The sequence below is a fragment of the Petaurus breviceps genome, unplaced genomic scaffold (assembly GCF_028583685.1).
Source record: "Petaurus breviceps papuanus isolate PSGF00001 unplaced genomic scaffold, PetGlider_PUasm1.0 38, whole genome shotgun sequence".
NCBI classification, from domain to species: Eukaryota; Metazoa; Chordata; class Mammalia; order Diprotodontia; family Petauridae; genus Petaurus; species Petaurus breviceps.
In genome coordinates this window covers 43,739,915-43,756,686 of record NW_027186304.1, presented here as the reverse complement: position 1 = coordinate 43,756,686, position 16,772 = coordinate 43,739,915, and the positions used below count along the sequence as shown (strand labels likewise).

The 16,772-nt window shown below is 39.8% G+C and overlaps 1 protein-coding gene across 1 annotated transcript in view; it reads left to right on the top strand.

Moving 5' to 3' along the window:
- The first annotated feature begins 326 nt into the window (after positions 1-326).
- Positions 327-16,772, top strand: part of CDH2 (cadherin 2) — a 270,984-nt gene continuing 254,538 nt past the window's right edge. The window contains exon 1 of the mRNA XM_069099842.1: positions 327-546. Coding sequence (XP_068955943.1) covers positions 478-546 — 69 coding nt within the window. The 5' untranslated portion in view covers positions 327-477. The remainder of the gene's footprint in view (positions 547-16,772) is intronic.

The window sequence follows — 16,772 nt, the reverse complement described above, 5'->3', positions numbered from 1 at the left end:
GCCTGGGAAAGCCGTCCGCCCGGCTGCTTTCTCCGCATCCTAAAGAAGCAAAAGAGGGGAGGGGAAGCTCGCTGCTGAGCGGGCCGGAGGGGGGACCGTCGCCGCTGCTAGCCATCCCTGCGGCCGCCTGAGCTCCGCGGCTCGGCGCCTGCTCCCGCAGACCCTCCTTCCTGCATCCATCCCCTGGATCTCTCGCTCTGTTTTATTACTCCTGGTGCGAGTCCCGCGGACTCTTCGCTCCGCTATTTGTCATCATCGCTCTCTCTCCATTGGCGGGGAGGAGAGGTTGAGAAAGAGAAAGGGGGGGGGGGGGGGGGGAAGGGAAAGGGGGGGAGGGTTGCGTGTGTGTGAGTGTGTGTGTATGTGTGTGTGGAAAACTGCCTGGAGTCGTCTCTCTCTCGGCTGCTGCTGCTGCTGCTGCCGCCGCTGCTCCTGCCACCGCCGCCTCCGGCTCCTCCTCGGCCCCTCTTCGCCTCCATGTGCCGGATAGCGGGAGCGCCGTGGACCCTGCTGCCGCTGCTAGCGCTGCTGGCGGCCCTGCACCAGGTAAAGGGCGCCTGGGGCGGCCAGGCCGGCTGGCCCGGGGACGGACTAAGGGATGGGGACGGAAGGAGGGTGGGGTGTGGGCGGGTGGAGGCTCTGGGTCCCTTTGTTCCCCCGCACTGCTGCTCCGGTGCAGGGCGATGCACCCGGGAAGGGGTGGGAGGGACGGGGGCCGCTGCACCGTTGCTGTAGCAAGGGAGAAGATGTGAGTGCGGGCCAGGGAAAAGGAGGAGGAGGAGGGTGAGCAGGGGCAGGGGGTTGTGAGCAGGGCAGGTTGTTTGCAGTCGCTGTTCTGGCAGTGCCCTGAGTGGGGGAGGATTGAAGCGGGTCACCGGGGCGCCCCTCTGGGGACTAGGGGATCTTCAGGAAAAAAGCGCAAGGGGTAGTTGGGGAATTTCCATGCATTTGCAATGTTCCGCTTTCTAGCCCCCTTTTACTTTGCTCCATTTGTATGTTTTGTTTTGTTCTCTGAAAATGTGGTGGGTAGTTTGTGGTAGGGATTCCCTGGCTTCCCTTCTGAGCGCCCCCTCCCCCCAATCTTTGCTCTCTGTCTGGGATGCAGAAGCAAAGCGGCACTTGCCTCTACTCTGACCCACAACCATCCCCTATGCCCAGAGCAGCCGCCACCCTCCTTCAGCTTGATTTATCCCCTCAGAGTTGTCTCCTGTACACTTCACTCACTCGGGCAATTTCTCTTGTCCACCTCTCCCTAGGAAAAACAAAACAAAACAAAGAAACAAACTCATGCCCGTGTCCGCCTTCATCCCACAAGCCCTTACCCAGTCTGGGAAGGGATAGGTCCCGTCTCGGGTCCGTAGCCTTCGGTCTTACCTCTCATACTTTTGCTCGCCTTGCCCCCTTCCCGCACCCCTTAGCCTGGGGAAGACTGCGATCACCTGTCCTTTGACACGTGCCCCCCTTTCCCGACCTTCTTCTACATCCTGTTCATTTTAGGACTCCTTCCGAATCCTCCCCCACGTTGCTCTCTACACTCGGTCCGGGTAAAGGAACCCTGGAGATAGCCCGCTTTCTGTGGGTTATTCTCCGAGTCAGTAAACACCTGCTCTTTTCCCTGGCCCCCTCCCAGGTTCTCTTTCTTGCTTTGTGGTTTGGGTTTCCTAACTTCTCTCCTGTCCTCGGACCACCCCTCCAAGTGCTTGTCTCCTGATGGAGCTGGGTGGGCTTGCCTGGTCCCCGAAGACTTGAGTCTTTCAACTAGCGCCCCTCCCCACGGCCCCTCTAATCCCATCCTGGGAATAGATAGCGTGCTTCTGCCGCCTCCCCGGGGGGCAGGAGCTCCGACTCTCCGGCGCTGCGTCCTCTAGCAGCCTGCCGGGGAGGCTGGGAGAGAGAGAGCCTTGATCTTGGAGCCCCCTCCTCCCCTGGTCCCGAGCAGCGACGTCCCGAACCCAGGTTAAGAGGCAGCATGTGCGGAAAAGAGAGACTTCACTTAAGAAAGTGGACAGAAAAGGGGCTTCTGTACACAAAGGGAAGGTCGGGACTGGGTGGGATCCCCCAAGGTGTGTTGAGGGTGGGGAACAGAGCTGAAGGCTTGCTGTGCTAGGACAGCTGGTGCGCCTCATTACCCCTGCATGGTCTTTAAGTGCAGTGAGGAGCGGGCTGCTCCGGGGACACCAGACTGGCTGGGGAGCACTGTACAGAGTAGTCGGGGCATCCTCCCGCCCCTTCTTTCTTTCTCCGGGGCAAGGGTGTTGCTGGCGTAGCTGCAGCCGCCCTCTAGAGGGGTGTGGGCTGGGCTAGTCTTTTGCGGAGTCTCTGTCCATGGTGCAGGCTAGCCCGGGGTCACTCAGTTCCGCCGCTGGCCTCTCTCTTCTTCCTCCCTTCCTCTAACCCGTTTCACTTCGTAGTGCGTTTTCACATGCTTCTAGTTCTTCATGAGATACCTCCTTCCCTTTCTTTCTCCTTGGTCTCTCCTTTTGTTCTTCCCTCCAGTCCTCCTTCCCCAGCCTATCGGTGTCCCCCCCATCTCCCCAGGTTCCCCAGTACCAGGTGGGGGATACAGGGGTAGCTTTTATTTAGACTAGGGCAAAACACACCAGTTCTAAATTTTTGTTCTTTGTAAGTTCAGGGCGGGATTTCTTTTCATCTGGGGGGGGGGATGGGGTGGGGAAGGGGGAAAGAGACCATTTGTCCCTGTCATTAAGCTATTAAGAGTGGCTCCTACCAACATCAAAGCTTCAGCACCTTACTCTTTCTTCTTCTAAAACTTAATTATTTCACCCTTTAAAAATGGGATTTATCCAGAGATATATTGTTGGAGAAGAAGCCTAGTTTTGGCACTAGATAGACAAAACAAACTTCTACAAATAACGTTTTGTTTCAGATTATTGGCGTCGCTTTTTTTCACAATGGGGATTTCGAAGGGTTTTTTTTTAAAGCTCTCTGTGTATTTAGATATCAGTGTATGCTTCTTTTCATCTATATATAGACCATTTAATAAATTTTTCCAGCATGAATTCCTGTAGCAAGCAGCTACTTCCAACTAGCTTTTTATCTTGTATCAGTTTTAATTTAAAGCTAAGTGTGAAGTTAGGACAGGAAACTGGTCATGCTGATTTGTTTGTTGATATTCACAATCTGAGATATTGATAAGTAAGTTATGGTTGAGGAAATCTAATTTCCTCTTTAAGGATAGAAAAAAAAACCCTAGGATATCTTATTTGAAGTGAGTTTCGTGGTTAGTAAATTTCAAAATTTGAAATACTGTTGAGAACAAATTAGCTTTATAAATCTGAATCATGAAGCCAGTTTTAAAAGTCCATAGTTCATTTCCCCCTGACCTCAATTTATTTTTTAAAACACCTAATGTAGTAAGCATTGCATATAGTTAAGTTAAAGGATTCACTTTAAACTTTTCTCCAAAGTATATTCAGTTGCTCAAAGTCTCAAGTTTCTTGTTTTCTGAAATTTTCATTTGTGGTCTGTCATGTAAAATCAAACATAACCTTTTTCTGCAACTTGACAATTTTGTAATTCATGAGTAGTTTAAGTCAGGTAGTTAACATTGAGTTATTTGAAAGGTCATTAGGAATGGCAGTGTGCTTAGTATATGCAACAGAAGTTTTAGGATCAGGTGTACCATGTGTATTGTACATCTGAGATTAGAAATGGCTTTGTGCTAATGTGTTCTATTTTATACTCAGAAATAACAGCACTCTCTGAAAGGTAAGGGTAGCCTTAACACATAAATCAGGCAACTGCTGCTAAAATTGTTTTATTGGGGCAGGCCTGAGGATGCATTTCAAAGAAAATAGAGTACCTAAGTGTTAATTATATATAATATTAGACATGTCACCTACATTAATGTGGCATAAAGGAATAGAAGTTGAATATTTTTTAAAAATGTGTTTACTAGTTAACTAAACTGTTTTATTTATTTCTAAACTTTTTCTTAAGCATTTGAGATCCTTAATCATTCTTGTTAGTGTTTTGTATGGATTGCTTTTAAATAAAGTGATAAGTTTTTGTATTTTGTGATATTTGATTTTAGCTTATCCTTTTTAAAATATATAATATCACTGCCCACCTAGGGCACTGACTTTTGTCCAAAGTAGGATTACATGTAGCTTTGAACTTCAGTTTTCACAGGTTAAAGGAGGAATTAAACAGTGTCATTCAAATATATGGCCTTCATTTGCCTTTAAAGTTGTTCTTTTGAATTCTAAACAAGTTTGTAATTACTCCCCACCCCCCAAAAACCCATTACTGTATACATTTAAGGCAGACCCAATAACTGAGTGAGGGACCTCTTTTTCTTATCTAGCTCTGCTCTGTTTAATTGCTTACTTACATTGTTTTAATTTAAATGTACTTGTTTTGAGTTAGGAGGCAGCAAGCTTTTCTGAGATGTTTAATGAAACTCTTTTCTATTGTTCCTTTGTTTTTCACTATATCCTTATGTTCTGTCTTACATGATCTCTTTGGAAACCTAAGTGTATAATCTAAGGATAATTTCTTAAATTAGAAAAAGAATATTTTACCTTCTTATTATCAACATACGTTGGTAGTTATATCAGTCCCATGAAACAGTCCTAGGACAGGAGAATGAGTCAGGATGAACAAATCTAGACTCTAATAAGCTGGTAAACTTAGAGTATAAAATATACACATTGGTACTTAACTTTTCATTGATTTGTTTAATATACATGCATATGGAAGGAAGGAAAATTGTATGAATAAGCATAAACTTTTTTCTCCCCTTTAGATCCATAAACATATCTGCTCAGGCATTTCTTTGGCACATATGATCATTATATGTGGTGGAAACTGAATAGGCTGGAATTAATTTTTTTTAGAAAACAATAGAAGTATCTTGAATGTTTGGAGACATTTTTTTTGGAAAGAGTAAATTGTTTTAAAATGAAGACTAAATTAATTACAAGACTAGAAGTAAGTTTATGATGTTGTCTTTGCTTTCCTGAGATCCACTTGTCTTCCTCTAAGGAAATTTGGACAGGGAGTAAATAGGAAAACTCTCTTTTTAAACTGTTATTATTTTGGAAGTATACAGCTTGAACATCTTATGGAACATATTTCTGATGATAGTTCATTACATCTGCACTGCCTTTTCTTTTTTTTTTTCATTAAAATTCTTAAATCTGTTGTGCCTCATTAAGCTTTAGGATTTTTAATGAGGAAATGTCAGACTTAAAGCAAAGTTAAGCTTGCTTTAAAATCCTTTCTTGATCTACAGTGACTCAAATCTCCTTCCTGTTTTTCAAGAGGATATTCTCAAGTTAGGTTTAGTCTGATTTAAAAAAAAGACTTAACATTTGAGATATATGTGTGTATATTTATATGTGAATACATATATATATATAGTCTTGCCCTTTTGACCTATGTAAAATTGTGTGTGTTTGTATAATTTTGACTCAAATATTAGGAGTCAAGTATAATTACAAAATCTTGCCTATAACTTTTATCCACAAATTTAGAAAGAGGGGGGATCTAAAATTTTACTTTTATCAGTTGAATAATCATTTCATATCTGCCATAACCATAATAACTTATTAGTAACCTGTTCTAGCAATTTTGTTGGTTTAAAAATCATCAGATAATTGGAACAAAAGAAAAAACAATACTAATAATCCCATGTCATCATTTAGATTCCAAAGTTACAAATACCAGGATAATCAATTTTCTGACAAGTTTGTTTTGTGTTTTTGTCATATTTACACAATTCAAGTTAGGTAATAAAACTGGTGAACTTGCTGTCAACTCTTTGCAAGGTGGGCCCCATGTTAGGTCAACTTCCATATTTTCCCTTTGTGCCAAAGGTATCGCTCTTTTCCCAATCACCCAGGTTCCCAGTCTGTCTCACTTCTCCCTACCCCACTAACTCCAATCAGTTGCCAAGGATTATCGATTCTATAGTCATAACTTCTTTTCCATTCATATCCACTCCACTCCCTTTGCTACCTATTTCAGAACTTAGCACCTTTTGCTTTGACTGCCTTCTAATTATTCTCCCTAATTCCAGGTGCTCTCTCTCTCTCCAATCAGATCCCAAAATAATCTTCTTAAGGCAAAGCTCTGATCATGTTACTCCCTTGCTCAAGAACCCAGTGACTCCCCATTGCTGAAAGATAAAATAGAAATTCCTCAGTCTGAAGTTTGAGGCCTTTCCTGGATTGTTTCTTTCTTCCCTTTCTTGGCTCATTTCAGTTCTGTTTGCTACATTCTGAGCAAAATGAACTGACAGTTCTCTGAATTCAGGACTTCGATATCCAGCCTCCATACATTTCCATACAGCTGGCCCCCATACCTGGAATATACTCTTTTCTCATCTCAGCCTCTCAGGGTCTTTGTGACTTCCTTTCAAGACTGAGTTGTGGTGTCATCTTCCCCAAGAAGGTTTCCCTAATTATTTCAGGTCTTTCTTCAGTTTATTCTTTATCATGCTTATGTACATAATGTATTTTCCTAATAAACTATAAGGAATAAACTTTGAGGGCATAATGTTTTTGTTGTATTTCTGCTGCCTCCATAATTCTTCTCATATTGTAACGCTTAGTATATGCTTGTTGAATTTTATTTCTTTTCTAGTTTTTGTATATGTTGAGCTCCGGGATTTTTTTTTTTTAAAACCACTTAGTATACCATTGTGGTGTGGGGGTGGGGGAGACATAAAAAAAGCTCAGCAAATACATCTCTTTATGTCTGGGTGATCAAGGGTGTTTGGGAGAATAAGTGACTCTGATTGCATAGTCAGTGTGAAGTAGTACAAAGAGTTCTTACCAGTCTGGATAGAGGTCTGGGTCCTGGCTGTGTCAGTAACTGTGACTTTGGACAAATCACTCCTCTTTTCTGGATTGTAGTATCCTTATCCCTAAAATGAGAGAAAGAAGCTCTTTGTGGCCCTAAGATTCTCCAAGTATTGGGAAAAAAAAAATTTAATAGTGACTACTTAGGATAGTGCCTGTTGTCTTTGTTATTTATTTGAGAAAGAGTAGAACTTTACTCTTGAATTTTAAAATGATTGCATCTTCAAGTAAATCAGAAAAGATCTTAAAAAATAGCAAAGTCACAGCGATAATTCTGGACTTTATTGACAGCAATCACTTGCTGTTCTTTGAACTTGGCATTCCATCTTCTGCCTCCCTAATGTGCAAGGCTATTCCCTTCGTCTGTAAAGTACTCCCTCTTAGAATCCCTGACTTCCTTCAAGGCTCTGCTTATGTGCCACCCCCTCCTACAGGAAGCCTTTCCTGATTCCATTAAATTGTTCATCTGTTCCTCTGTAGATCATCACGTCTGTCTTTGTATTCACACGTTGTATCCCACCAGTAGAAATAAGCTGTTGAGTGCAAAGCTCATTTGAAATTTTCTTTTTATGCTTAGTGCCTACCACACTTCCTTCTACATAGTCACTTAATAAATGATAGTTGGATAGGATTAAATGGCATTGGATAGTTTAAGGTGTATATTTATCAAAAGAAGATTTTTTTTTTAGCCTGCTTATTTTAAAAAGTATTTTTTGGAAAGAATGTGAAGTTTTTGAGAGTAAGAGAATTTAATAGCATATATAAACACAATTATAGTTTAAGTATGTTATTACTTCCAAAATGCCTCATTTAATTGAGATGACTATACCTGCCACCAACTAAGTCAAAACCCTTCTACACCTGGTAAGAAGGGAAGGAAACAAGCATTTATTTAGCACCTACTGTAGGCCACTGTTTTAAGTACTTTACAGATATTCTCATTTGATTCCCCACAACAATACTATTATTATTTCCATTTTACGGCTGAGGAAATTGAAGCAGACTTGCCCAACATCACACAGCTAATAAGTGACTGAAGCTAGATTTGAACTTGGATCTTCTTTAACTCTAGGCCCAGTACTCTATCCTCTGAGTCCCCTAACTGCCTTTGCTATCTGAAATTAGATGGTTTTATTGGGTAAATGACTATGACTGAAAAAGTTCAGTCCCAGTGCTAAACTTTTCTAGACTTAACTAGGTTAGTCCTTGAACCCCTACTCAGATCATTTCCAATTTTCTAGTAAATCCTTACTGAGCATACTTTCTGATGGCATGACCAGTTGTTGAGGCATCCAAACACCACAGTGGTGAAGAAAACATAAAATTACTAAGGAGAAGAAAAAATCAACCGTTCCTTTGTATTCTGTAAACAGCAATCATTGAAAATAGAAACAACCTAGGAAAAGGATCATGAAGCTTTCAGATTATTTTTCAAAGACAAGATTTTAAATTGAAGAATATAAAAACTCTGAAAAGTTCCAAAGAAAGGTAGCCACAATGATCCAGGATGAAGCTGGATTAAGAAAGTCAGAACTCTTCATTTGAGGAAGAAGGAGATTGGGGGAGAGATGATGAGACAACATGGAGTAGTACATAGAGCACTGAACTTAGTCAGGAGGACCACATTCAGATCCCAAAAAGAATACAAGCCATTCCCCAATTGATAAATGGTCAAAGGATATGAACAGGCTGTTTTTTTAATGAAGAAATCAAAACAGTATTGTTTTAAGAATGACTTTGAGTGAGAAAGTCATTTTGACTCTATAAATATACAAATTAGGTATAAAGGACGTATGAAGAAAGACGCTATCCTCCAGAGAAAGAACTGATAAATAGAAGTATGAATAGAATAAATTTACATGGATGTATGTGCCTATTTGTGTCTTGTGGTAGGCATCCCTAGGGCTGGGAGGGGGGAGGAGGAAGGAAAAAAATGTACACCATAACTTTATATATTTAAAAGGAATAGCAAATTGTACATAATAGATTTGTAGTTACATGTCCAAATATCATCTTTTTATTTTTATTTATTTATTTTAGCTTTTTGGAGGGAGGAAGGGAGGGCAATTGGGGTTAAGTAACTTGGCCAAAGTCACACCGATAGTAAATGTTAAGTTTTTGAGGCTTGATTTGAACTCAGATCCTCCTGACTCCAGGGCCAGTACTCTATTCACTTCGCCACCTAGCTGCCCTACAGTCACCTTTTATTACACTGTGTTATGGAAATGCTTGTTTTATTCCATAAATTAAAAACACATTTTAAAAATCCCACATCCTAGCTGTATTACTGACTGGGCTAGTCACTCAGTCTGGACCTCAGTTTCCATATCCATACAATGAGGAAGTTGGACTTGATGACCTCTAAAGTCCTTTCCATCTCTGGGTTTTTTTTATCCTATGGTAACTGATAAGATTATACTATCTTGAAAGCTATCAGTAATATGAATTAGAATCACCCCAGGTGGTAGAGCAAGATGAACTATGGACCTGGACTTAGATGCTTTCATGGCTAGATAGTGATGGATGGGTGTATAATAATAATAGTAATATTAATGATTAAAATTCATGAATGTTCAGTGATGACATTATAAAAGAGTCTATCCCATAATAGAGGACAAGCTGCCACTAGCAGAGAGAAAATATTAGATTGTTGGTATGTTTATGTTCATTAATACTGTTTGTAATTTTATTTCCCTATTCACCCTAGCCTTTTGTCATATTGATATATGGGCTAAGGTGGATAGTTTTAAGAATTTGGAGCATAATGGCTAGACTATACATATGGAAGTCAAAAGAAGTTCAGAGTTCTGCAGTTTGTTAAGAATAGCTAGCATTTGTATAGTAATTTAAAACTTGTGAAATGCTTTACGTATGTTGGATTTTTTTGATAACATACCAACAAGGTGTCCACAGACTTGCTGAGTCAGGTGAGTTATCACGACGTTATTCTTAATTTTGGAGATGAAGTAACATTCATTTTACTGTAGTCTCCAAGTCTTTTTGAGTGAAGAAGAGAGAAGTGGTATTTATAAATACAAGGTGACACGATTTTCTTTGATCCCTTAATGGCTCACTTTCTCAACCCATATAGACCCTAGCCTATCACTGCCTTCTGATCTTGTGTTATTTTTGTCCATGCCCTCGTAAATCCTCTGTATGTGGTCGTCCCAAGCTGCTGACCTCTCTCTTTAAGACTTGTTGATTTTTCATAGGTAGTAGTGGTCCCTACCAGAGGAATAGACTTGCTATCCATTTGTTACTCTTGAATTCTCTCTAAGTGGTGAATTTACCTCCTTTCCAGGTTGTACAGCTCTTTAGAATCTTTTGACACTTGGTATATAATTCTTCATTGGTAATAAGCTAAAAGCCTGTTCTTACCTTCAGTGCTTCTCTTCATTTATTATACCATCTTTAAAAAATATTTAGGCACTTTACTAAATGTCTGTTGATTGAAATTTTACATTCTTTTGATTTTCCTCATCAAAATTTGTCCATCTCTAATAAATCCTATAGAACTAGAAATTGGAGGAGATAAGGAAAAGTATATTCAATAGTAATTTTGGGGTCTTGAGTGAATTGAATACAAACTAGAATTTGTTTCTTAGGTTGGTGCTTTTCTTCAAACAGCTCATTTCTATGATTTTCATAAATTTGTCAATCCTAAGGTATGACGAAATATTAGACTTACTAGTTAGCACATAGTAGGTAATTCTAAATGTTTGATTAATGGAAATGTATATTTCCCTGAGTTTTTGAAAGGAGACAAAGAGTGTGTTTGTGTATATGTGTGTGTGTGTGTGTGTGTTCTTGTGTGCGAGTGCAAGTATACATAGCCCAAGAATTATTTGGATCTTTGATTGTTATTGCAGTTACTGCAAAGAGAGTGGGAAAGTGAAATGATTGTTTTTCCTCTTCCTCAAGACACATTGCAAGTTTATACAAATTATTTCCTTAGTACCCAGTGCAGGCCTCTTACATATTAATGATCTTGGGATATATTTGTGAAGACTGCTCTGCCCATTATATTTTAATTACCTTCCTTTGCTATTTAGAGCATTTCAAGAATTGTTTGACTTTCAATACTCATTATTCCGTGCATCTTATGAGAACATTTCTTGCCAGAGGAGAATACTCACCAAAGATAAACATATTAACTGCCATCTCCTCTTCCATTTTTCCTTTTATTTTTCTTGTGGTGCTTTATTTTTCATTTTTGAGGAGAGTAGTTTTAAGTGACTGGAAAATTCAGAAGAGACTATGGTGGGGCGGGTCTTGTTCAGCAATGTCCAACTCTTCATGACCCCATCGTTTGCTATTTTCTCCGCAGAGAAACTGGAGTGTTTCACCATTTCCATCTCCACTTTATTTTACAGATGGAGAAACTGAGGCAACTTTCCCAGGGTCAGACAGCTAGTGTCTGAGGCCAGATTTAGAATGGAGTCATCCTGACTCCAGGCCCCACACTAGCCACTGCACTACCTAGCTGCACTAATCTTGGGTAAAGGCTACAGTCCTTGCTTTCATTAGAAAGTTTAAATTTGTACCTGAATTGACAGACTTTTTATGTAGTTGACCTGTGAGTTACTCTTCATGAACAACTATGAAATTTTTGCTTTGTTTTGCTGTTATGGTGAAGCTGCCTCTGGGCAGGTTGGTTAGTTGGTATATTAATAGGCATCTTTTAAGTTTTGAGTAGATAGCTAGTTACTTGAACTTAACTCATAGTAAACTTTTTCTTTTAACCTGGGGTACCTTGCAGAGTTAGCTATAGTGACCCAGCAAGTCTAAGGAAAATGTAATGATGTGTTAATAGCGCAAATAAAATCGAATAACTTCTCCTAATAACTCTAAAAATGTAAAATTACCTTATAAAGGGCTCGTAAATATTCATGTTCCATATGTTTCTGTGAAGCATATATATTTTTTCCCCCCATATACCTAATTGGGAAGAAAAATGAATGAGAGCCCTGCCCTAAATTTTGAAATGTGTTGATGGTATTACTTTTCATGTTTGTATGATTTTAATTCATTTTTTTACTCCTCAGATTGATTGGGCATCTCTCTTAAAATTAGATTCCACTCTCAAAATCTCTGCACATTAAACAACAAACACATATACATGCTTCTTCTGTAATGGTGTGGATTTTAGGGATGGGAGGAAGTTATGTGTGTGTTACTTGAAGAAAGTGCTTAGCAAACCATAAAGCATTATATAATTGTAAGTTGGTAGAGAGAGTGTGTGTGTGTGGGGGGGGGTGGGCCAGAGAAGGTGCACAAGCTGCTCCGTTTGTCTCTGAGTAAGTCTAGAACTATTTGTAATTTGATCCCGTGTTAGAGGGTGGATTCCCTTGATATGGTTGTGATTCTTAACAAAAGATCTCTCCTTGGTTGGGGGATGTATCGGGCAGACTTTGAAGTAGATAATTAAAAATCGTTAATTGTGTTGCCTTGCAAAGGAATTCAACTTATTCAGGAATTCCCCTCACTCTGGGCACATTTCTTTTGTTTCTGTTTTTTAGATTGTGGTCCCTCTATTTAAAAAATTCTCTCTCCATTATCTGGAGGTTGAATGCTGATGTTCATAGCACAAAGTTCATACTTTCTGGTAGTAAAGTAAATAGGGATTAGTGAGTGGTGTGGCCAAAATATTAACCTTTCCATGTTCTCCTGGTATCTTTCACAGATCAGAGTCCATCGTTACTTCCTGTTGTTAATTTCTTTGATCCTAGATTCCAGGTCTGAGAAATGCTAGCAGTTTGGTTACCACAGTATGTTTCTAACACAGGACTCTCTTTCTTTGGGTCAGTTTATTAGCAGACTCAAAATGGAAGTAAACTTAAATGTTTAATAATTGGAAAATACAAAAGACTTTTGGCCTGGAAGACAGATGGGGAAGGTTAGAGAGGAAGTCTTAGGTAGTTGATCACAAGGGACATTCTTTACAGCTCAGGGTCACCTGCATGTTTACAGGGTCAGAGCTTTACAAATACTTTGTTCCTTTTAGTGCAGTTTTCTTAAAACAGGTAATTGTTTCTGGTAGCATTGGAAATACTTTTCTCTCAAGAGCAAAATCAGTGTGTTGTCTTTGACCTTTGAGAAGAGATAAAAATGTGGGATGGGGTAGAAACATAAATGCCCTTTTGGCCTCAAGTCTTGAGATTTAAGATTTGGGAAATAATAGATTGTAATCTTTTCAGTGTTACTTAATACCCAGATAGAGCTTAATAGTGATCCACTTCTTATTAAATAAGGCTCTAAATAGTGCAGGTTTTTTTTTTTTTTATGTAAAGGACATTAAAATAGGGACTTAGTCATTGTTATAGATTACAATGCCATCAACCCTTTAGGCTTTTGTGCTGGGACTTTTCAGCACTTGGTATTTGGGAGCAGAGTACAGCCCTTTGTTTCTTTTTAAAGAAAATCTGAGGGGTTTCTTGGGAAGGGATAAAGAAGTCTCTCTATTCATGTCTTAGGGTCTTTGTTTCCTGGGGCATTGTTTTAGTTTATAATGGTTGTTTAGTAGATATAGCATGTAACTGAAGAATTCCATGCATAATGACATAGACTTTTAAAGATCTGATTCTGAACATAATTGACCACCCAGGACTTAATTGTTTCAAGGATACTTTAAAAGGCAGTTTCCCCATCTCCCTTGTGGTATTTTGTTTTTGGACATAATTGTATAATGTTTTAAACAAAAATCTCAGCTTTCTTATATTTCACTTAGATGGTATGTTAAAGTTCTATTATTTATATCTTACTTTCTATTTTAAAATGTATTAAGCAGTCTGACACACCCAAAGCAGAAAATTTTATTATGGTGATATCAAAGGTATAGTCACTGTATGCAAGCATGAACTTTGATGTACAGTTCCTCCTTACCTTTTTTTATTTGATAACTGGACAAAGATACATTTTGTACAGTATGATAAGCAGGAATTTAGTTGGTATATGATTTTAAAATGAACATGAAGTTGCCACATATTCTGACATAGATTATTTTAAAGACATATACCTTGGTTATGTTACAAACATATTTGTGGATTATCTGCATATATCTTTAAAATACTGGTTCAAAGATAAATTTGTACATTTAATGGAGACTGACTACATTTTCTCTTCCTTTCTTTCCAGTATCCCTGTAAATGCCTTTTTATTTTTTATTTTTTGCTTTTTGGAAGGCAATTGGGGTTAAGTGACTTGGCCAAGGTCACATGGCTAATTTTTGTGTTAAGTGTCTGGGGCTGGATTTGAACTCAGGTCCTTCTGACTCCAGGGCTGGTGCTCTATTCACTGCACCACCAAGCCACCCTGATCCCTGTAAATTCTAAGGGCCAAAATTGTGGTCCTGGTTATGATCTGATTGGTTCTATTTTTGAAAGCTTTAATAACTCATTTAGGTGATTTTTTTTGTTGTTATTGAGCCATTTCAGTCATGTCCAACCTTTAGTGCTTCCATTTGGGTTTTTTTTTTGGCAAAAATGCTGGAATGGTTTGCCATTTTCTTCTCTAACTTATTTTACAGATGAGGAAACTGAGGCAAACAGGGTTAAGTGACTCTTCCAGTGTCACACAGCTATTAAGTGTCTAAGGTCAAATTTGAATTCCAGAAGTGAGTCTTCCCGACTGTAAGCCAAGCACTCTATCCATTGTGCCATCTAGCAGCCCCTTTAGGGTGCTACTCACCTTTAATAAACATTTTAGAGAATTTGGTTCAAAAGTTTTCTTGTCTGAAAGACTACAGAATTGCTTGAGTATTTGGGGAAAAATACTACTTTCTAGTTGGTATTAGAGGGGTTTTTTATGTTGCTTTTTTTTCTCCCCTTTGGAACTGTATGTGAGCTGCAGAGGTACTGCTAGCAGCTTCTTAGCATCCCCGAGCCTAACATATTTCCTTTCATATAGCATATGGTTAATAAATGTATGTTTATTTCAATGTCTGACCAAGCTGTACTGAATCCTGGGTCACCACCAGCTGCCTTGACTTTTGTCTTACCATTGAATTTAGTGACTCTGGAAGGGAGAGTGAGGCTATCAGCTTTGTGACACTCTGCCTCACTTAAATCTAATTCAGAAATGAGTTAAGATATCACCCCATGATGTCATTGGTCTTCTTTGAAAATGAAGGATGAGGGGTGGACCCAAGATGGCGGCATAGAAGCAGAAAAACTCCCTGTGCTCCCCCCATAACCACCTCAAATACCTACAAAAAATGACTCTAAACAAACTTTAGAGCTACAGAACCCACAAAGTGACAGAGAGAAACCTCCCGCTGAAGGTAGCCTGGCAGGTGGACAGGAAGGGTCCATCCCAGCATGCTGGGAGCACAGCCTAGCCCCAGCTAGCCCAAGGTTTTAGCCTGGGGTGGGGGGTCTCGTCCCTGGAGCAGACTTGGGGAGAGTGAATCACTAGCAGGTGTGGTAGTTTCCAGATTTATCAACCCATAAATGCCAAAGACAAAGTGAGAGGTCAGTGAACTTTGGGAACAGGAAATCTGGAAGTGCAGTCCGTCCTCTGCCCCTGGAGGGAGAAGCAGCTGAGGCACAGTGGCCCCCACCACATGGCTACTTCAGAGCTCCTGGCCTGCAGACTGTAGGGGGACCAAGTAACCAGTCTGAGGGGTAATTGCTCTTGTTTTAACCTGCTTGGATCTTGATCCCTGTCCTGGATGGAGGTCCTGGGGTGCGTGACCAGGTGCCAGAGCAGATGGAGGCTTAAGAGAAGGCAGTCAACTAATAGCTCTGGAAGCTGTGAAAACCCCAGAGATTTGGGACAAAGCTCTCCTCTCTGGAAGCAGAGTTCTACTGTGGCACAAAGCTCAAAAGTCAAGTAATTGAGTGGCAACATGAACAAGCAAAGGAAGCAAAGCAAGCACAGCAATCTGACTTTAGATTCCTATTTTGGGAACAAAAAGGATCAAAGCATGGAACAGGAGGAAGACAGTGAAGTCAGAACTGTACCAAAAGCCTCCAAGAAAAATAGGAATTGGTTACAGGCCATAGAGGAGCTTAAGAAAGATTTTGAAAACCAAATAAGAGAGGTGGGGGAAAACTGGGAAGAGAAATGAGAATGAGGCAAAAAGTCAGCAACCTGACTGAAGAAAATAACACCTTAAAAAATAGACTAACTCAAATGGCAAAAGAGGCTCAAAAGGGCAATGAGGAGAAGAATGCCTTAAAAAGCCGAATTTGCCAGATGGAAAAAGAATCTCAAAAGCTCACTGAAGAGAATCATTCCTTCAGAATTAGATTGGAGCAAATGGAAGCTATTGACTTTATGAGAAATCAAGATACTATTAAACAGATCCAAAAAAATGAAAAAATAGATGGCAATGTGAAGTACCTCATTGGAAAAACCACTGACCTAGAAAATAGATCCAGGAGATAATTTAAAAATTATTGGACTACCTGAAAGCCATGATCAAAAAATAAAAAATCTAGAAATTATCCTTCAAGAAATTCTCAAGGAAAATTTCCCTAATGTTTTAGAACCAGAGGGCAAAATAGAGGTTGAATGAATCTACTGATCACCTCCTGAAAAAGATGCCAAAAAGAAAACTCCTAGGAATATTATAGCCAGGTTCTGGAGTTCCCAGATCAAGGAGAAAATATTATAAGCAGCCAAGAAGAAATAAGTTGAATATTGTGGAAACACAATCAGGATAACACAGGATTTAGCAGTTTCTACATTGAGGGATCAAAGGCCTTCGAATATGATATTCCAGAGTCAGAGGAGCTGGGATTAAAACCAATAATCGCCTACTCAGCCAAACTGAGTATCATGTTTCAGGGGAAAATATGGTCACTCAATGAAAAGAGGACTTTCAAGCATTTTTGATGAAAAAATCAGAGGTGAATAGAAAATTTGACATTCAGATACAAGAATCAAGAAAAGCATAAGAAGGTAAACAGGGGAAAGAAATCATAAGGAACTTCTCAAAGTTGA